Source organism: Trichechus manatus, unplaced genomic scaffold, assembly GCF_000243295.1.
Source record: "Trichechus manatus latirostris isolate Lorelei unplaced genomic scaffold, TriManLat1.0 scaffold00195, whole genome shotgun sequence".
NCBI classification, from domain to species: Eukaryota; Metazoa; Chordata; class Mammalia; order Sirenia; family Trichechidae; genus Trichechus; species Trichechus manatus.
The window spans coordinates 2690266-2713074 of record NW_004444131.1 but is presented as its reverse complement, the minus strand read 5'-3'; the positions used below and the strand labels follow the sequence as shown (position 1 = coordinate 2713074).

At 39.4% G+C, this 22809-nt stretch overlaps 1 protein-coding gene across 8 annotated transcripts in view; it reads left to right on the top strand.

The window, feature by feature from the left end:
• Window positions 1–22809, top strand: part of PARD3 (par-3 family cell polarity regulator) — a 651375-nt gene that overhangs the window by 407535 nt on the left and 221031 nt on the right. For all 8 annotated transcript variants that reach the window (XM_023741946.1, XM_023741944.1, XM_023741942.1 and 5 more), the window contains one exon: window positions 3956–4187. In XM_023741946.1, coding sequence (XP_023597714.1) covers window positions 3956–4187 — 232 coding nt within the window. The remainder of the gene's footprint in view (window positions 1–3955; window positions 4188–22809) is intronic.

Here is a 22809-nt window from a genome sequence, read left to right as displayed (position 1 = left end):
AGCTGGCATTCAAAGGGATTAGTTAAATCAGTACACCCCAGAAGATTTCCTGTGATAATGTATTATCTAAATTAGATTGTTCAAAATAAACATGAAGAATTCTCAGATGTGCAAGTATCATTTTAAACAGTCCACTTGCTTGGAGCAGGAAACTGAGCTTGTCGTTTTGATTTCATAAAATGAGGTTACAAAACCCAAAGTTAATAAAGGATTTAATACTAACTTTTTCTGTTTCACCCAATTTAGAAAATAAGTTGTATTATGTACACCAGAAACTGATTATGAATATGAAAAGAATTGGCAACAAATCCAACTTCAGTGTACAGTTAGTTGTGAAGGCATTGCCTTTATACTGTTTCTAAGCCAAGAGCAGACATATGCCCCTTGTACTTCTGCCAAAACTATCAGGCAGAAAACTAGCAGAATTGCTACTGCTGCTTCCATTCATGATTTATGGTAATGGAGGCTGTGAAAGACTAAGTCATTTACATTTATTGAGCTCGTTTTTTGTTTATAGTTTCCGACTATGTAGAGGGTTATAAAATCCATTAGATGATACGTATCACTAACAATAATAGCATAAAAATATACTAGCAGCTGATTAGAGCTAAACCAAGTACACTGAGCTTTCCTGGTGTTACAGTAGTGAATTGTGGCTAGTGTTGTCAAGCTTTATTAGTGGAGAGTAGACATCATTCTGAATCTAGAAGAATGGTGGTACCTAGAGATTGGATGGACAGTGCAGGACCAGGCAGTATTTTGTTCTGTTGTATGTAGGGTTACTATGAGTCAGAACTGACTCTGCGGCACCTAACAACGGAGATTGGATGACAGTTTGTTGTGTTGGGATAAAGCAGTGAGTCAAGTCTGACCAGCAATCTTTCATTTAAACAGCCATTGATGAGCAGCTCTTACCTGGCAGTGTGGTAAGTCCTTATTTTAGGTGCGCAGAGTCTGGGGAGACAGACACACAATCATGTCATCTGAGAAGTGCAATGATGAAAGATTGTACATAGAGGTGTGGAAGTATAGGTAAAAGCAGCTTTCCATGTGGGAATTGTAAAAAATTTACTAGCATCTCTTTGTCTAGCTGTAGTATACCAGTAGACCTAGGTTTTGCAGCTCTCAAGAGCTTTTTGAGAATTGCTTTATACTGATTTGGTTGATCATCTCAAAGTTGAAGCCACACCCATTTCCCAAAGGGTTGAAGCAGTGGCTTGCAATCAGATAGAACACAGCCGTGTTCAAGATGTTGTAGCCCTGCTTAAGCTGTGTTTACATTCACTTGGGGGGCTGTCATTTCAAAAGGCTACATAGACATAGTTTGTAAACCCTTGGACCAGTTGGCCAGGGTATTCTTTCCTTGCTCTGTCTATACCACAAAAAAATTATAGACTAACTCAGCACTTATTTGTAAAGCTATGGATTTTCAGTATCAATGCCTATCTGGAAGTTGTAAGTGGCTTCTTCCACCAAACAAGCACAATTCCTGTTTGTATATTAATTGATAGGAAAAGAGGCCATTTTTTTTAAAGCTGCCATATCCTTTGAAGAAGGGATGGCTCACAATTAGATGACCCAATACACACACACACACACAAAACCAAACCTGTTGCTGTTGAGTCAATTCCGACTCATAGCAACCCTGTAGGACAGAGTAGAACTGCCTCATAGGTTTTTCCAAGGAGCAGCTGATGGATTCAAACTGCCATCCTTTTGGTCTGCAGCCGTAGCTCTTAACCACCGCGCCACCAAGGCTCCTAATATACTGGAAGGCAATTTATATGGTTGCTAGACTGAACAGGTTTCAACAGAGTTTCCAGACTGAAACAGAGTAGGAAGAAAGGTCTGGTGATCTACTTGTGAAAAATCAGCCAATGAAAAGCCTGTGGATCACAAAGATCTGATACCGTTATGCATGAGGTTGCCATGAGTCAGGCAACTTGAAGGCAGCTAACAAGGACAACAGCAAAGCCAGTCCTAGAGTCACTGCGCACATTGGACCTAGGTTTTTAAGTGATTTCTTCAATATGAGCCACAAGTCACGGCGTTAACTCACCACACAGGATTGACAATAGGTTTCTGAAATGCTGTGCTGACTGCTGGAATTATCTTCTGGGTAGATTATGTAGTGACTGGACGATAGATTACCCAAATACATGCTGTATGAAGTGTGGAATTGAGAAGTCACAAACAGAATTGATCAAAGAAAGGCATGAAGGTCTTGCTGAAGTTCAGCTATGCAATAATATAATAGTAGAAGGAGCACCAGACTGGAGTGTGCTGGTCCAAAAGTCCTTCTGAGCTTCTGTGTCCTCAGCGTAAAATGGAAGAAGTTGGACTAAATAATCTGCAAGGGACCTTCCAGAGTTAGCTGTTGTGACATTTTTACTTCTTGGCTATACCTAGGGCATGACTTACTGGGATGGGAAATGTTCTGGATCATGTTTTTAACCAAACGTGTCAAGAAAAAAAAAATTCTATAGGCTTTTTTTTGTATGGTGCTAAATAGCTGGCATTTTAAAAACTGTATTACTTGACCACTACCATGCCTTTATTTAATAGTGTCTTCTCAGAATTGTAGGGTTTTATAACAGAAAACTAAGATGTCAGAATTGTTTTCATGGGCTTTATTAGACACTTTGCTATTGTGTATTGCTAATGTGAGCGGCTCCTTTCTGGTGGAAAGACAAGACAGAATTTCTCTTGAAGATATATTATCTTGGTTGAAAGTTTGGTTCTTGTGAAAGATTGGGAGGAGGCCTGATTCTGGTTTAGAAGCAGCTCAGAAACCCTGATTAATACTTAAATTGTAGATGCTGGGAAAAAAGTGACTTCACAATTCAAAGGCTAACCTGAAGCCTCAATAAGTCTTACTGTATTTGGAAGACAACTTTAGATAACCAATCTCAGAAATGATTTCCGAGAATTGCGGTTGTTATGTGCATTTATACTTCTTACTTAATACCTATAGGAATTCGTAAAGTTCTTTCGATAGATAGTAGCCTACTTTAGTTACTTGTTATTCTTTCAGATGCCAAAAGTTCGGGGTATTGAAGACCCTTGGATTGTGTATTAACTAAGTGTTGGTTCAAATGATGGAACATTGTTATCACTAAGATCTTTTATCTGCAAAGTTCAGAGAAGTGAGGTTGTTAATTTGCTCATTTCCACAACTCCATTAACCTGTTTAGCTGCCATTGTGTAGACAGACAGACATGTAAAAGTATTTAGGATTAGAATATATAATAATATTTACTTATGATGTTGGCATTATGTAAGAACAATATAAAGAAGTTACAAAGATTGTGAAGAACTGTTATAGCTGTCAGCACCCCCGCCCCCCGCCACCAAAAAAAAATAAAATCAGTCTTTGGTGTGCAGAAAGCACAAATGGCATATTTGGGAGTACAAGGAAAGATGTCCCTATGTGGACATTGGTATAGTTATTAGTGAATGGCACAGTTACCAAAATAAAGAGAGACCAGAGTGGACCCATTTTATCTCTACCCAGGAAGAAAGAAGTGCTTTGGGAAGGGATGCTTGTTTTCTTTCTTCTCATTTTGCAAACACAGTAGACAGGACTCTAAAGGTCTGCTCGGTGCAGTGAGGTTCTGCTGGCCCTCCTAGCAGTAAACCCTTTGTAGTGCAGAGGGTACTCTGGTGAGTAAATCTGTGTCTATCCAGGGAGCTGCTGCTTTCTTGCTGTTGATACTTCATCTTCAAGTGAAGCCATTTATGCATGGCAGTCACCCCATCACATCTCTAGTTCTAACTCCACCAAAGTCAACAGCAGTGTAATACATGTTAATGGAGGTCCAGACTGCAGTAGAGAGTTCGATCAGGGAAATATGGGAAAGTAAAATCCATACATATATTTTAGCCTCCTTGTTTTTGATGCTGTAGTTCACTGTATTTACCTCCTTTTTTTTTTTTTCCTTTTTAACTTTCCAAGTGGAAGAAGACACAGAAGAAAGTTCAAGATCTGGGAGAGAGTCTGTATCCACAGCCAGTGACCAGCCTTCCCACTCCCTGGAGAGACAAATTAATGGAAACCAAGAGAAAGGTGATAAGACTGACAGAAGAAAGGATAAAACTGCAAAAGAGAAGAAGAAAGATAGAGACAAAGAAAAGGATAAAATTAAAGCCAAGAAGGGAATGCTGAAGGGCTTGGGAGACATGTTCAGGTAAGTACTTACCAATCCCAACCAGAACAACCTGAGCATATGAGTGAGAGGTTCAGAAGAGGTATTAAAAGCATAGATTTGAAGACATCGTGTTTGAGGTCAACCAAAATTCTTGCATATTTCCCAGCCTTAGCTACTGTATTTTTACTTCTTAAGGATTTCACCTTAGTTATCTCAGACCATTTTAACAGCCTTAAAGATGATATCTTGCCAACCATGTAAACAAGTTGGCAAGCGGAAGGAGAGACATGTCTCTGTCTTAGCTATGCGTAAAAGTCCCATGGAGACAAAGGGCTATTAAAGCACTGTTTGTTCTTTTTTGTGTTTGAACAATGGTTCATTATTTAAATGTAACAAAGAACTCAAGTTAGTGGTAGCATTTAAAGGTTCATTAATAACAAGTTGAATAAAAAATGTTACAAATAGAGCTTCAATTAAGCTGTGTTGATTAATTTAATACTTATTACTTCAGCCTGTAAAGATTTCATTAAGCGTAGTCTTTGGCTGTTTCTTGACAGTTGTTTTTGTGTCCCTAAATTATACTCTAGGGTTACTTAGCATATCATTTTTTACAAATCTTTGCTAAACAATAAAAATGACAAGTTGTTCAGAAGTTGCACTGAAACTGTCCCGTAAATGTTCATAGAAGGTGATTTATAATATTCAGGCATTTAATGTTAAATATAAAACTTGCTTGATTGTTCCATAAATTAAACCCCTAAACATATCAAGATGATGGCTCGAAATTGAAAACATACAGCACAGCCACTTGACTCTTCAAAAAGTATTTATCCTCCATTATGAATCCCTTCAACTTTTTTTTTTAATTGTAAAATGTGAACAAGAGTTTTTATTTACACAGAATGTTTTGATTTATAATCCTAAGGTTGACCTCAGTAACTCAAGGAATTATAGATAAGTCAAGTCTGGAAAGTGGAAGAATCATGACATAGCCTGCAGGCTCCTTAACACAACAGATATGTTCTGTAGATGTCTGATTAAGTAAAGTGCATGTAAGAAGTTAACTATAGAGGCCGATAACCCAAAGCCTGGCCTATGAGTAGCATTATCTTTAAATAGGATTGGGTTCCTGTTTCTAATGCTTCAGAACACTGGTATTTTTGTAGTTTTTCATTAGCATTTGTCTTGTTTATATACTGCTTCTTCTGAATGCATTTTCAGTCAGATCATCTTTCTTCATTATATTCCATGTCCAAGAACACTTAGGGGATGAAACTGCTCTAACTGCCACTTTATTTCAGTTTCCGTGTTAGCCAAGGGCTTTTCATTCTCTAGATGCAAACTGACAGCTTATAAAGTGGCACTTACATAAAGCGCAGAAATAAGTCTGCTGCCCATCAATTAAAATTTAAGGAATTTTGTACTACTGTCTTCTTTAAATTAGAGAATAAGAGGTGGAAGGAAAACTTCCCTTGAGATTTACACCTCCGATGTTTAGAAGAGTCTCATTTCCAGTGGCTCTCCTGGAGTCTTACTGAAAGCTAAAGGCTTGTTTGTTAGTTTTCATTCATCTGCCAGCATTTATATGATCGATCCAGTACTCTGTTCTTGTCATGGAATAATAAAATGAACAAAGTTCTAGCATTTTAGGATTGCATTAATTATAAATTACCCTTTTTTTGTGACTTGCGATTCCAAAAGAATGGATGACTTACGGTAGAGTTTTCTACATGGGCCAGTGGAGGAACTTTATACTGTTTCAAAACAACCCTAAAAGCAATACACCACAACCCCTTTTTTGCTAAAAGTTCTATAAAACACCACATGGTCTTTTCTCCAGATCTGTATCTATGGCCTCCACCTATAGCCTGTAGTGAAAGCCAGCTTTGTGATAAAGAGGTCAGCCCATTTGTAAGGGTCTGCATATTCTTGAAAATCAACTACTATGTTCAGGTGTGGTGGTTGAAAGTTTCCTTTTAAAAAGTAGGATAATTTTCTCCCAGTGTTTAAGAATGGCTGTTATATTTAAAAAAAAAAAAAAGTCACAGATGGCCATGCTTTTCCGGATATATGGAAAAATTGGTTTGTTGCAGCTGGCCTACATTGGCTTCTGAGAGCTGATTGTTAACTTTTGAGAAATTTTGTAAACTGGTAAGGTTAAACACAAGCCATTATTAAGAACTGAATAAGTTACAGTAAAATCGAAGGTAGCTAATGCTGACCACTCATCACTTCCTATTTACTTTACTATTGTATCTGCTTGAGGTTATTTGCACCTCTTACATTTGCATGGTGCATATGCTACATAGCGGTGTGCTACTGAGTGTTGCTTTCCACCTCTGTGTTCAGTGACATTATACTGAAAGCAGCCTTGGTGGGCGTATTTACACCATGTGAAACTATGAGTTCCACCAAACACAGTTTATTCTCCCAGGAGAGCAGGTGGTTAATAAACACATTCCAAAGTCTTCATGCTCTCCAAACACTGCTCCTTGAAAACGAGTTGAAAATGACCTATTAAACATAAAGTAAGCTTTGTTAGGAAACCCTGGTGGTGTAGTGGTTAAGAGCTACGTCTGCTAACCAAAAAGGCAGCAGTTCAAATCCAGCAGGCGCTCCTTGGAAATTCTGCAGGGCAGTTCTGCTCGGTCCTACGGTGTCGCTCTGAGTTGGAATCGACTCGACTGCAACGGGTTTGGGGTCTTTTTTGTTTTTTGGAAGCTTTGTTAAAATTATTTTTTATTAAACAAAGTGTTTTGTTTTATTGAATTAATCCTTCCTTCACATCATTATATGTCATTAGTACTTGAGAAGTGAAAGCGTTGCTGGATTTTTAAAAACATTTTTTAACTACATTTCATACCTACTGGAACTGATTTTTTGAGACGAATATAGATTCATTTATTTATAAACAACATAGGGGATATAGTGATTTAAAAATTAGCATCTTCCTTTCTCTTGGTTCTTTTTAGGAGACCAGGATGTGAGTTCATTAGCAGTGTTACTTTTAAATAGCTTAATCAGAACATGTATATGTATACATTTCTTGGTATTGTTTGTAAGGGGTTTTGGTGGTTGCTAAATGCAGGCAAGAAGAACAGAGCAGGTTGTGTGTATGTGTGTTGTTATGTTGTTGCTTCTTTTTTGTGGTTCAGATAACAAAAATAATAGGATAAGGAATATTAGCTATTGGGAGTCTTTCTAGGTAAATGCAGCAGCATTTGGGCTTCCTCTTCTTCGTCTGCTTGAGAAAGTAATATGTTTTCCTTCAAAAACAGGCTCTCCAGCTCTTCCCTCCCTTCTCCCTCTCCTCACCCCGCCTATAGGTTGTCTGTTATTTTTGGTTAAATTTGATGAGCGCCAGATAGCTCGACCAAGTTCAAAAACCCGTACCAGAGGAAATGATGGTGCGTTGAGTAGGGCTTTGTATTCATTGGCGTATACAGACAACATGGTTTTCTATTTCACGCATTGAATGGTAGTCACAAAAATGATTTAATTATTGATAAACAGCTCTAGGAAAGAATGTTGTGAGTCATATGGATCACTCCTCTGTTTGTAAATTATGGAGTATATGAAGTGCAAAAGCTGCCTTAATGCAAGTTTTAAATCACAAGTTTAAATCTATAAGAAATCAAATAACAAATGGAAAGTGTTTCGTGTTTGTATTAATTTCTCCTTGTACATACTACATCTTCTTTAGCATATAAGGAACTCCTATTGCCCTAATTAAAATGACTTTGTATCTAAGGAACCTGAGTATGCTTGCAAAACAGGTAAACATGACTTGTTAATGAAATCATTCTGTGCTCAAAACACAGCAGAGGGTGGGTCTGAAATTTTAAATCTTTGTGTATGTTTGATTCTCTGACAATTGGCTGTTGAGATTTAATACTGTAAAATCTTTCTGAGAACTCTGCAATTATATAAAGTTGTCCCTAAGGCAGGAACTAAGCATAGGGAACTTGGGCGGAGGGGGATCTATTGTTGAATGTTTAAAATGTGCTCTGTTTTAAAAGAAGGCAACATTATTAAGCAACATGTTTTCGCCCTCAGTTTCTATCTCCAGATTGAAATAACCAACAAGACAACAAAATCCTGCGTTTAGGAAAATATTTTCAGATATTAAGAATGTAAAAGTACATCTCCCCTTTTTTTCAGTGAAGTAGGTGTAATTTGATATCACTTTGCCTACAAATTGAAACTGTTATCATCTGAATGTCAGAACTCTATGTCCTCTGCAAGTTAAGCTTCTTAGATGGGTGACCTTATTGTCCATATATGATAAGTAAGAGCCTATCTTTGTGGAAAGCTGAAACAAAAGTAATGTTGCAGTATTCCCATTAGAATTGAATTCTCCAGTTACATTTAAAATGATAACCTGGGTCCCTGCAGCGTTGTTTTATTCAGTTCTGCAAGAGGAAATACATAATTTAGTTTGAAACCTTGTTTGGTTGAAACCAGATATACTACCATCTTTTCCTTTTTAGCATATGATAGTTCTCAGAACACAATGAACGCGATTAGATTTTAGAACTTAATGTTTGTAGTTTTGAATTACACAGCTTAGCATATGACAAGGCTTTTGAGAGAATAGCAAACACAAATGATTGTTGCTGTCCTTCCTTGTTTTTACTAACTGTGTGTCTGTACCATGTTTCTCATTTAGCCTTGCCATACTGAAGCCTGAGAAGAGATGAACACCAAACCAGACTCAAAAATGTCTTGAGCAGCACATATTGCACAGTTTTTGTTTTTTTTAAACAAACAATAAATTTGCTTTTAATGAATTCTTAGTGGCTGTTGACGAATTTTGTTTACGACTTCAGCAGTTTTGATGGTTTAGTCATTTCTATATTTATCAATTTGGAACTTTTTAATCTTGATTTCAAGCTTGGGGGGTTAAATTACTGCTTGAAAAGGCAGAGGAAGTGTTGTTGTTGTTTTTCCTATCATTTTTTTATTAGCCCCTTCTCATAGTGGAAAACCATGGTCCTAGCTGCTGACGTATTCTGAAATCATCAGCATGCGTCAATTGAGTGTTAGAATCTGTGCTTTCAATGTGATGAGAAATACCACTACCAGTTTGGTTTTGTTGTGTAACCCAGTGGCAAGGGGGAGCTGGTAGGTGGAGGATTAACAGGGGGGAGGTGGGGAGCTGTGGGCTGGGGTAGTCACCTGTTAGTGACGAAATGCAGTACGGTCAGAGGTTGATAATGAAATAGGCCAGTTTGTACTTTGTGGCAAGGGTTAGCTTTGATTCCCTTTATGGGTTACAGAGTTTAGACAAAAGATGTAGAGGGTTAGTAAAATAAGTATTTGGGCTCCAAGATGGCTGAACCAGCAAGTTCTTCCAGTCCAAGAAGAGTAGAGATAGTTCGGTCAGTGGTTATCCCCAGGTTTGCTGAGACCACATGGAATAAAAGCACATACTTTTTTTAATAAACGTTTCTGGAAAGAGTCTGCCTGGCCGAGTGTTCTAATTACAGATTCAAATGCTAGTACAGGTGGAACTCAACTGTCCTTACTCAAGTGTAAAGCCTTCTGCTTGTAAGAAGCCTTAACTCACAGTCCCCACATAGTCCACTACTCCTTAGGATTTCAGACCCAGACTGTCTTTAGTTAGCTCAATTTCCTGAAAAAGTTAGAACTGCATCCTAATTAAAAATAAATGGGAAGATGAAAAAGAAAACCATTTATTAAATAGTATTATAGAATTGGGTTGAGTGCCTGTGAGAAGGATGTCCCTGTGCTCTGACTTAATAGCAGTTTTTAGTCTTTATTCCCACCTCCAACAAGCAAAAACCCTAAAGCCTGTATTATGGGAAGGAGACAAAAACCTACCAGTGTTTGTTCATCTCAGAAATATCAAGACTTAGAGTTTTTAAGACTCAGGTCTAATGGGGATTCACGAGACCACTTTCTCATTGGTAGCATTAAATGGCATCCTATGTAATCTGTCCGCAATTTAGGGGATGTGGTTAAAATAACCATGTAGAAAACCATGCCTATCAAAATGAAATACAAAAGCAATATCATCTAATTGAAAAAAAAAAAGACTTGAAAAGAGAGATTTTGCGTAATTCTGTTTGTTTTATTTGTCACCTGGACAGAAGACAGTTCTGATTTATATGTATACATATTGTGAGTTTTCCTTAGAATAAGTTCTGAACTTGTAAATCCAAAGGATTGATTGTATGCTTTCTTTAATTTGAACAAAAACAGAGGTTCCCGTTTTTAACAGAGGAAAATAAGTGTTAGACTGGCCTGTTAGCAAAGACAAGTCTAGTGTAGCTGATCTCATATTCTTCTAGGATTCTTCTTTCCCTTGTTAGCAGTTCTAAGCAGAGAACCCCTGACATCTGCTGCACTGAAGCTGACTGTAAAGGAAGCCAGAGGAGGCACAAAGCATGACGGCTGAGCCTCTAAGACCTTTTCTGGCATTCCTTCACATTTCTTTTCCACAGAACTGCAGCATGTATATAGAATGCAAGTGTCAAGGATGACACCTACTTTATTCTGTAAAGCAAACCTGTTTGTAAAAGAAATTTCTGACAGTTCTGAGATACTAAGTCAATTTCAATTTCAGACTGTGCGGAAAATAGAACCTTTTTTCTGCAATTGATGTGGAAATTGAAGGCTAGCGACTATTCACTCTCTAATAACGCAGGGTAAATAAATACTATCATACCATTGAAAAATGTACTAGCAGACGGGCTCGGCTAATGACATTTGCCATAAAGTATATTGTAAATATTCTTTCTGAAGGTTTTTATTTGTTACCCTAAGAGGCTGCATGTCTTTTACATTCACTGTAATGGGTCAAGTGCGTGCTACTTACTCCTAAATGTATTTTTCTCAAGACACAAATTATTATATAACAGTAATGGTTTTATTCTTTCAAACAGTCTTTTAAAAATTCATTAGGGAAGTGACCTCTTATCTAATTGAATGTTGGTTGGCTTTCTTCTGACCTATGTTTAATAATAGCCAACTTAGAAACCAAAGATTAAAATCGGATTATATTTCGTATTATAATGAAATATCCATGTGTCCTGTTAACCTTTCCATTTGCATTTTTTTAGGATGGATGACCATCCATGCTGTAAGCTAAGGCCAAGACCCTAAAGCTGTCCTGATCCTGTCTTGCCTATTTGGGACATTGCTCCAGCAATTCTTTGCTCTCTCTCCTGCATTTCAATAACTCCCGCTCCACTGGATCATTCTCATTGTCCAAACCATGCTGTAATTTCCTCCTTCTTAGAGAAAGTGCTTGTAACCCTACCTGCCGCTCCAACTACTATCTCATTTTCTCTTCCCTTCACAGGAAACTCATTGATGAATTTGCTTGTATTTGCTCTCTCTGTTTTCCTATTCTCTGTTGAGCTCACTTCAGTGAAGCCTTCATCACCCTTCCCTCCACAACACTTGCTCCCATGCAGGTCACCAGTGATGCCTTCATTGGTCAGTCTGTGGTCCATTCTCACCCCTAACTGTGGTCCATCAGTAGCGTTTGGCTCATTGATTATTGCTCTGCTTTGAAGTCACCCGTGCCAGGTTCTCCTTCCTCTCTGCCCGCTCCTCTTTAGGGTCCTTTGCTAATTCTTTCTCATTCTCTGTCCATCACATATTGGAGTGCACCAGTGCTCTGTCCTTAGTCCTCTGCTCTTTTTCTCCTTTCATTAACACAGAATTTTGATATGCTCAAGAACCAGAGGTTAGTAAATCACTCCCTCCATCACTGGGGCTCTAAATACAGTCTAAGTGCTCATAACTCCCAATTTCACATCTCCAGCCTGTTATCTTCTCTGAACTCTAGATTTGTAAATCCAACCATATTCTTGACATATTCACTAGAATATCTACCAGGTATCTGAAACTTAACATGTTCTCAACTCAGTTCCTGGTGTTCCTATCTGAACTGCTCCTCTCTGCCTTCTCTTTCACAGATAATTGCTGCTGCATTTTTTCAGTTGTTAGGTTCAACATCTTGGAGTAATCCTTGACTCCTATCTTTTCCTTACACCCCACATTCAGTCTGTTAATGTACAAAGGCAAAAGCCATCTGATCTGCTTTCAGACATATCTAGAATCCTACCACTTTTCAGTACCTCCACTGCTGCCACCATAGTCCAAGCCCCATCCATCTCTTCTGGGTTTTTGCAATGACTTCCCAACTGCTTTCTCTGCGTCCACCCTTGCTTCCCTACAGTCTATTCTTAATTCAGACTGATTTAATGAAAATAGAAGTCACAAAATTCCCTCTTCTGTTAAACCCCTCAAAAGCCTCAAAAGTCAGAGTAAAAGCTAAAATCCTAGAGTCACCTATTGGGCCCTACCTGATTTGCCCCCTCCCCCTACCTCATTTCCTACTATTTCCTTCCTAACTTCACTGTACCTACACTGGCCTCCTCATTCTTCCCTGAGCATACCAGGTCCTCTAGCGCCTTTGTCCTTGCTCATCCCTCTATCTTGGCATTCTTTTCTCAGATATCCAAATGGTTGACTCTTACATCTTTAACATCTTTACTCAAATGTCAGCTTTTCAAGGAGGGCCTTCAGAAATTGCAAATTGCCCTTCCTCCCACCTTGATACTTTCTATTCCACTTTTTGTATTATTTTTCTCCTTTGCATTTACCACTATCACATACATGCTATATTCTACTTATTTGGTCGAACAATAACCTGACCATGGGATGGACTTTTGGCCCTTTTCTCCCCTGCTGTAGCTCTGGAAGAGGGCCTGGTGCATAGTAAGTGCCCAGTAAGTATAGCAGATGCCAGTCGCCCATATCCCTCCAGTGCACCTGACGACTGCCAGCCCAGCATTCGCCTCTTGGACTGAGGGCTTTTATGAAGCCTTGGAAGGCAACTCTGATTCTGTGCCTGGGCCTATCGGAAATGCCTGGGAATTAACTCCTCCCTGAAGCAACCCCCAAACAATGACCAAAGGAAGCTGGTGTAAAAATACCCAGTTGCACAGCCCTGCATAAGCTCTGTACCCTTACCACTGAATGTGGTCCTCAAAGCAGGAGCATGGGCAGTACCTGAGAGCCTGTCAGAAATGCAGAATCTCAGGCTCCACCCGAGACCTACTGATTTCAGAATCTTCAGTTTAGCAACCCCTGGAAATATATCTACCTTAAAGGTTGAGAGGCACTGCAGTGCCACGCCTCCCAGAGTTTGCCTGCAGGAGTTAGCTCTAGTTGCCCACACTGGTAACAGACTTGAGAGTACTTCCTTTTGGCTGCCTTTCCTTCTCCCTGGTCCCTGCGTGGCACAAACAGTTACGTGCTCACCCACTAACCAAAGGGTTAGCAGTTGGAGTCCACCCAGAGGCACCTGGGAAGAAAGTACTGACAATCTACTACCAAAAAATCACCCATTGAAAACTATAGAGTTTTACTCTCACACATATGGAGTCGCCATAAGTCCAAATTGACTTGATGGCAACTGGTTCGGTTTGATTTTCCTTCCTCCTGTCACACCTCCACTTCCTACCAATGTTCCTTGCAGCTCCAGTTCCAACCGCTGCCCTGGAATCCTTGTCTCTGGCCTTCTTCTGGGGAAATCCAAACCAAGACAATCAGTATTTGTTGAATGAATGAATATATAAATAAAACTTCTAGAGTAAGGGGTAAATAATTATATGTGAGAGATTTCTACCTGGATTAATTTTATAATTTATAACAAGTTATCATACCAGGAGGGAGCCCTGGTGGCACAGTGGTTAAAGCGCTCAGCTGCTAACCAAAAGGTCAGCAGTTCAAACCCACCAGCACCTCTGTGGGAGAAAGATGTGGCAGTCTGCTTCATAAAGATTTACAGCCTTGGAAACCCTATGGGGCAGTTCTACTCTGTCCTACAGGGTCGCTATGAGTTGGAATCGACTTGATGGCAATGGGTTTGGTTTTTCAGTTTATCATAGCAGGGTAATGCTGGTGTCCCTATCTTTGGAAGATGGTATTACTACCAAAACCTCTGTCCTACATGTTTGCACATAGCTGTGATGAAGAGACAGACCATCCCTGAAGAACAGATCCTTCCATGCTCTAGAGACATCATGTCCTTTGATTTGTTGTTGAGGTTACTATGCCTGTTGCTATTAATGACCATAAATGATATGTGTACTCTGTATTACATTATCCTTGAAAAAAATTATTTCAAAATTAAATACTTTGTTTCAGGCCGTTTCCAACTTTAAGGAGGCTGGGGGTTTTACAGTTGTGGGGGTCAGAGATTCAACTAAGGAGTAAAAGTTGCCCTGTCAATGTCTTCCTAATCTTTAAAGCATCAGAGTCTAAGAGATGATATAAGACTCTGTCCCTAAAACAAGTTAGACCCTTAATTTTACTACTTAATAAGCTTTACCAGCAACTGCTGCAGGTAAAGGGAAGCTGGTAAAACTCGTCCCTTCTAAAGGCCATGGGTAGCTTTCAGATGACTTCTGCCTCACCAAAAGCGTTCTGGGGCTTTCTCTTTCTCCCTAACCAGTTGGTGAACCTGTGTGTATCAGAGTAGAACCATGCTCCATAGGATTTTCAGTGGCTGAATTTTCAGAGGTAGATCTCCAGGTCTTTCTTCCCAGGTACCTCTGAGTGGATTTGAACCTCCAATCTTTTGGTTAGCAGTGGAACATGTTAACCATTTGCACCACCCAAGGACTCTCTCCTACCATCCCCTGCATCCACACTCTGCTAAGGCACCTGGCATCCAGGTCCTGTTCTTGGTAACTAGAAACCTTCCCACCTCGCATTCTTAAAGAGGTATATGAGCTTGAGTTGGGGTAAGGACAACCTCACCTCCTTAGTTTCTCCTTCTGTACATTTATAATATTGATATTATAACTTACATTTCTTCTGTGTGGAAAATATTGACCATCTCTCTTTGGTTAGGTAACAATTTTAAATCTTTAAAAAAATAAAGGAAGAACTTTATGTTGTCTGTCCATTCAAAGGAACAGAGAATTTGGAATGAAGTGAACTAACTGCAGGTATCCATGTTTGCTATATTAAGGGGAGTCTCCATTTCTGTTCTTCCAGTTAACTTAGAGAGTGATCCATGATTGCTTTTTGATCCACATTTCAGATTTTGCTTGGGTAATGTGCTGGACATTATGACTTCCCTAGTGAAAAAAAATATCAAAAAACATTCCTCATGCAGTCTACTTCCATTAATACTGCTGTTAACAGTGGGCATTCGTGGAATTTTGATACTCCCGTGGACGCTGCTGAGAACATTACCTTCAGTAACCCATTTAGTCCTCATAATAACCCTTAAAGGTTGGTGCTATTTTTAGCCCCATTTGATGCATGAAGAAACTAAAACACAAATATTGGGAGCGGTTAAATAACTCACCAAGGTCACACAGCCATAGAGTGGTGGAGCCAAACTGACTTTGGACACTGGTTGACCTCTAAGGCCAGACTCATAATCACTCTGCTGAACCAACTGAGCCTTTGTGACCTCTTCTGGTCAGTTATGCTGCCAGCAGAACCTGTGTGGAAGCCAAGATTGCTTTGAAATGAATCTTGTAACAAGCATTGTTAATATGGGCATGAAGAAACGTAGATACGGCTAGGTTGGAGTTGTGGATGTTAGTATCTTTTGAACCTTACCTTTAATTTTTGTTCCTACTCGATTTCTGTCACTTTCTCTGTCTACAGTCCCTTTTTCTCCCCCAAAATAATTCCCTACAACTCAGGAATTGTCTTGGTAATTAAAAATGTCCCAACTTCCCCCGTCTCTTCCCTTAACTGACCCTTAAATCTGTCTGTACTATATGTAGTGGTAATGTTCCCTTCTCCAGAAAACTAATAGTGATTTTATATATATATATATAAATATAAGCTTTCTTGCTACTCTTTTCATTCAAGACAGCTTTGTAATTCTATAAATGCACCAACCCCTTTCCTGGTTTTATACCATTTTTCCTTGTCCTTATCATATACCTTCATGCACCTCAGATAGTACACCACTGCTATTTCTTTTATTTACTGTATTTCTTATCTTTCTAGCCTCCCACAAGCATCCCAGTTGCACTTGTGAAGCCATTCTCCTTTTCCCCAGCATACTTTTGCAGTCTTCACTTACTCTACTGATTTTTCTGGTGTCTCCTACGTCTTCCTCTCCACCTTAACCCGGCCCCGTCAGTGCCACCCAGATTAGCAAAATTGCCTCGTCTGGGAATGTGGGCTTTGCCCCCTTGGGAAAAATATCAAGTTCAGGGTGGCCTGCCTCGTGGACCCATCCGCTCATGTGTCTGTCTGGTATCCTGTGTCCATCTGATGTCCTGATACCTGGCTTTGTAAATTTCCACTAACTGCTGTGGCTCTAAGGAAGTAACTTTCTGGCTAATTCCTGCATTTATAACTAATTTTAATCATTATTTAAATGTTCCAAACTTAACTTTTGTTTCCTAGAATTTCAAGTTTCATTTCCTTTTTTAAATTTTTTTTCCCTGTATAAATGCTAAGAACTGTCTAAATCAACTTTCTAAATCAAGCATCATTGTTTATCTCATTATACATTGATTTTGGAAACATTTTCAGAAAGTAACTTTAGACCAACTACAGATAGGTGCTCTAACAGGATGGAGATTTCCCTTTAATGTTCTTTCTAGAACATAGATAGCAATAGCCAGTTGCCTGATGTTAGAATTAAAAAACCAAACCAGTTGTGTCGAGTCAGTCCTGACTCATGGCAATCCCATGTGTGTCAGAGTAGAACTGTGCTCCATAGGGTTTTCAGTGGCTGGTTTTTCAGGAGTGTATCCTCAGTCCTTCTGAGACACCTCCGGGTGGATTCAACAACCAGCCTTTTGGTTTGCAGCCGAGCATGTTAACCGTTTATGCCACCCAGGGATGCCCTGTCTGATGTTACTTAGAACAAAATGGCAAAGCATTGATGATCATTATGCAGATCCCTGTCTGCTGCCCATCAGAGTTGTCCTAGCCACACCAGTGGAAAGGCAATTGCCCTATAACAAATTTGCTTTGACTTGTCTCACATTCAGGTAAGTATCTTTGCAAATGAGCAGTAAACCTCCTGATGGGCTATCATATTTCAGCACTTAATGATGAGTATCTCATTAAAGATTAACTTTTTACTGCTCCTTTGCAAATTGGCAAGTGAGGGCTGCAGATCTGGAGCCAAAGAAGTCTCCGGCTTGGGAAGTGCAGCCTGATGAAGTACTTTCCCTAGATAGTTCCTTCTGGCAGGAAACGCCGGTTACCTGCTGCAGGGCTACGTTGTTGGGCTTCTAGTCCAGATTACTTCTCAAGGGAATGTCTTCATTCTCCTACCATATCCAGTTCCTGTTTGTGTCTCACCCTGTCAGCTGCAGTGTTCTGTAATTCTGAAAGCTAACACAGTAGATATATAACCAGCTGCCGTTGAGTCAACTCTGACTCATAGTGACCTCATAAAATTTTATCAGTCTTACGCAAAGGAATCACCTGGGCAGCAAAACAATGAGTATCTTACTAATGACATGGCAAAAATTGTTTCTAACTACGTTTCCAATTATTGTTTCTAAAAGTTTCTACTTTTTTTTTTTCCAAATCTAGTTACGGAGTATGTATAGTGTTTTTAGTAATTGTGAAGTAAAACCATTTGTTCATTTATTCATTCATCCATTCATTCAGTCAACAAGTATTCACCTGCTGTATACTAGGCACTATGCTGTGTTAGTAATTTTGTGGTAGATATAATTGAGTGAAGGCAGGCACCAAGCAAGTAGTTACAGGTACAGTGAACCTTTTGAAAAGGAGATGTGTATATTGTGGGAACTTTTAGCAAGTGAGCCTTGGCTAGAAGTCAGTTAGTCTCCCTCCAGAAAGTGACATTAACAGAGATCCAGAAGGTGTTTTAAGTTCTCTGCCTGAAGGGGGTATTGAGGGAAAGGAGAGTTTTACATCAGTGGCGTTCAAACTTTTTTGACACAATCTACAGTAAGAATACTTTCTACGTTACAACCCAGTATATGCATGGATACAGAAATAACTAAACATTTCACTAAATAATACTTGCCCTTCCTGTATGTGTTATGCTCTGATATGTTTTGCTGATAGGCAGTGTAGCAGAGTGGGTAAGAGCCTGGACTCTAAAGTTAGGCTGCCTGTGTTCAAATCCCAGCTGTACTATTCATCAGCTGTGTGATTTTGGAAAATTAATTAATACCTTTGTGCTTTATTTTTCTTAGCTGTAAAATATGGATAGTAATGGTACTTGCCTCACAGGGTTGTTTGTAAGCTAAAATGAGTTAAAAGTATACAAAGCACTTAGAGCTGCTCCAGGCACAAAATAAGCACTGTGTAGCTGTTAACTGCTGCTGTTGTTACTATTGTTATTCTGTAGTTCATTTTTTAAAAATGCTAGATGTTTGCCAGCAGTCAGTTTCATGTCTTTAATGGGTTGCAACCCACGTTTGAAGATCACTGTTGAGATAGGGGACATCTTCTAGGTGTGCAAAGACCAGGGGCAAGAGAGAGCCCAGAGGCATTTGAGAGGCAGGGTGGAGCCTCATAAATGACTCTTGATGTAGCTGGAACCTTATCCTAAGGATAGTGGGAAGGAATGGCTTGATAAGATTGACGTTTTTTAGAAAATGTAAAAATGACTAACTCCAATGTGTAGAGTGAACTAAAGAACTGGCTGGATAAGAGTGAATGTGGGACAAGAATGAATTAGGTACTGCTGGAAAAAATCAAGGCCAGTGATGGTGGTAGCTTGGCTTAGGGTGATGGTGGTAGGGACAGAGACATGTGGATAGACTCAAGATCAATTCAGAGATGGGAAGACTTTTTTTTTTTGATTAATGTAAAAAATGAGAGAGAAGGAACAGTAAGAATTCCCAACTCTTTGGCCTGATCAACTGGGAAGATAATCATCCACTGGCTGGAAAACACTGGAGGCGGGTCTATTTGAAGGAAATGCCACACGTGTGCGTGACATGTCTGATACATCCAAACAGAGGGACTGGCAGGCAGATGAGGGGGGTGGGCTGGCATGTAGGAACTTGGGAGTTGTAGACATATAGGTGATACTTGGAACCATGGCAGCATTAATGGAGGGGGTTGTCTTGGAGTGCACGTGCAGGGAAGGAGGAACAGGCGTAGATCAGAGTTCTGAGGACCATTCAAATATCAGGGCAGCTGGGGGCAGAGAAAGGAGCCCTGGTGGTGTAATGGTTAAGCGCTCGAGTGCTAACTCAAAGGTTGACGGCTCAAACTCACTAGCTGCTCCATGGGAAAAAGATGAGGCAGTCTGCTTCAGTAAAGATTATAGCCTTGGAAACCCTATGGGGCAGTTCTGTTCTGTCCTATATGGTCCCTATAGGATCACTATGAGTCAGAATTGACTCTATAATAAAGGATTTGGTTTGGTTTCGGTTTGGGAGCAGAGGGTGGTGTGGAAAGGGAGGGATGGGGTTGTAACTGACAAGACGCTGCTCTAGAGAGAGGAGGAAAACCAGGAGAGGGAGGTACAAATGGTTCATGAGTGCAGCTGCTAACACAAAGGTTGGAGGTTCAAGTCCACCCAGAGAGGCCTCAGAAGAGATGCCAATCTACTTCTGAAACATCAGCCATTGAGAACCCTATGGAACACAGTTCTACTCTGGCACATGGGTTGCCATGAGTCAGATGTGACTTGCTGGCAACTGGTTTTTTTTATGGGCTTTAAAGCCAAGGCAAGGGTGTGGTTTTTATTAAGTAGTGGATGTGGTCAACAGTATTCCTGCTGAGTGGTCAAAAAGGATTTATGGCCTTGGCTGCATGGAAATTAAAGTCAGTGGAAATCACTGGAACTATTTTTAATGGTTGCCCATTATTCTCTGATATACTTGTTTTATAAACATAAGAAACTCAGAACTAGGTAGCTAATTTAGAGTAGTGGGTTTCTGCATGATGCCAGTATAGACAGAATCTATTTGATGCCAATTTTTGTCCCAAGTTAAAGATGTCATATATTCATTCTCATCTTACGGAGCAAAGCTTTGTTTCAACACTCCCTATACACACACACACCACACATACACACACACGCACACACACGCACACACTACACATAACAATACACATACAGTACACACAACTGTTGCCAAATTTTCATATTTTTTTATTTTTCCCATACAAAAATTTACATATACATTGTCGTGTGACTCTAATTGCTATCCCCATACTGTGACAGCACACCCCTCCTTTCCACCCCTGATTCCCCATGTCCATTCAACCAGCTCCTAACCGTGTCTGCCTTCCCATCTCACCTCCGGACAGAAGCTGCCCATAGATTTTCATATTTTTGAGCAATAGAAACGACATTTTAAGTGGTGTACTAATCCTACCCATTGCTGTCAAGTCTATTCTGACTCATGGTGACGCCATGTGTTACAAAGGAGAACTATTCCACAGGATTTTCGTGGCTGTAATCTTTATGGAAGTAGATTGCCAGGACTTTCTTCATGGCACTGCTGGGTGGATTCAAACTAACCAACCTTCAAGTTTGTAGCTGAGTGCAAGCCACTTGTGCCATCCAGGGACCCCTGTATTAATCCTAATTGCAGATTTTCACAAAAGATTATGGAAATTAGGATATGAGGAATTAATTTTTAAATAAATTGTTATCATAATACAGCTTGGAAGGAAACTAAATTTAGTAATTGGTTTTCCTGACTATGGGATTGCTTCTTACCTTCAGCAGTGAGAGAATTCATCATTCACAGCATGTTCTTCTTTTCTTGTATGCTTTGCCAATTGCGGCACTGAAGAGCACATGACCTTCCCAGAGGTAGATGAGGATTAAGGCTCCTGATGGCATTAAAAGGCAAAAAAGAAAAAAAAAAAAGCAACAAAAAAACCTATTGCCATCCAGCCATGAAACCCCCAAACCACTGCCATCGAGTCAATTACAATTCATAGTGAACCCATAGGGTTTCCCAGGCTGTAGATCTCTACAGAAGCAGACTGCCACATTTTGTGGGGCCGCTGGTGGTTTCAAACCACCGACCTTTCAGTTAGCAGTCGATTGCTTTAACCACTGTGCCACCAAGGCTCCTTATCCAGTCATTAGGGACTCTAAATTAGCTGCCTAGTTCCAAATTTCTGTTATGTTTACAAAACAAGAAAAGTACTTAGGTCAGATAAATAGCTTGTTTCATCAAAGTGCCAGCTTTAAAATTACCTTTTTTGATGGCCACCTTTTTTTTTTTTTTAATATTGTGACATTTAACCACTGTAATGCGTAATCAGGCATCCTCTCTACCTGCATACATTTTCAGACTGTTTTCACATGGCCTTTCCCCAAGATTCTTGAGTGCCTTTATTCCTGGGGTTTTAAGAAAAGAAAGAAAGAAAGGAATAAAGTATGACTTGGAGATCTCTGTTTTTACACAAATGTTCATCTTTTATGTTCTATCCAAGAGGATATAAAGTTTTGGTATGTTCAAACTATTAATGCTTTAAATCAGTTGAAATTGGTATATGGAACATACCAATGTTTTTAGTTGGTTGGCTTTTCTGAAGGGTTCCATGGCTGTGTCCTAGCTGCCTGCATTTTTAATATCATGAACCATTCTGTGTATTAAATGCTTTACGGTCATTGTTGCATTAGAAAAAAAAATTAACTAGATTTCTTTCTGGAAATGTCTTTATGGGAAAGTGTAGCAGCATTATGTATTTCCTGCTGTGACACAATTTTGATTTCTTTCCTTTCAATAATAAAATATTATAAACAATAAAATGTTTTTTGAAAGCTATAAAATATAACTAGTTGGCTATTGTTTTAGTCATTGTTATATACAATCTTTAAATTGCTTACTACTCAGATTTTAGATCTGCTTCTCAGTTTTAATGAACAAACACAAAAATTTTATATAACATTTTTCTATATGGAACTCTTTTTGGAAAGGTCCCACGTTCAAATACAGTTTTACCCATATGGGTTTTATTATCTTTTACTCTCAAGTTTCTGTGTTTTTACACTTAGAATAGACCTCTGTCTGTTTAGTCTGACAAAACTCCCTTGAACATGATTTTTCTGGTGAGATAGAAATTATGTAAATCATTAAAGCAGAATTTTTGTTTTAGGACAGCTCTTACTATTTCCATTTTGTCTGGCCAGTCATGGAAAAGGACCTTTTCTTTTAGAGTGTCCTTCACAGTTCTGTATAGATGCAGCTGAGAGGCTGCCATTTAATTTGAGGGAAGGCAATTATTAGCATCCAAAAGAATAGAAAGTGTGTGAAGCTGTCTCTGCTTACCAACTGAAGATTGCCCAAATAGCATCAGAAACAATGAGGAGAAAATGAAATTCATTTCTGACCCATGGATTGTTGTTTTCTTCTTGCTTTCAACACTCAAAATCTTTGTCAGCTGGAATGACAGCGTTGGCCTGAATAGATGGGGTTTCACTCTGGTGGTTATTTTCAGTCGCCTCAATTAGTTCTGCCCTGGTACTCTTGGAAGGCTGTTGGCTTCCTTCAGCCCTCTGTTGGCCATCATGAATTGACTTCAAGTGCAACACCTTGGGGAGAAAATTAGTGGTTGGGAACTTTGGACTGAACCAATGAGTTATAAGGTTGCTATGAGTCGAAATCGACTCGATGGCAGTGGGTTTGGTTTGGTAACGAGTTATTGATCTAACGATGGAATCATTTACCAA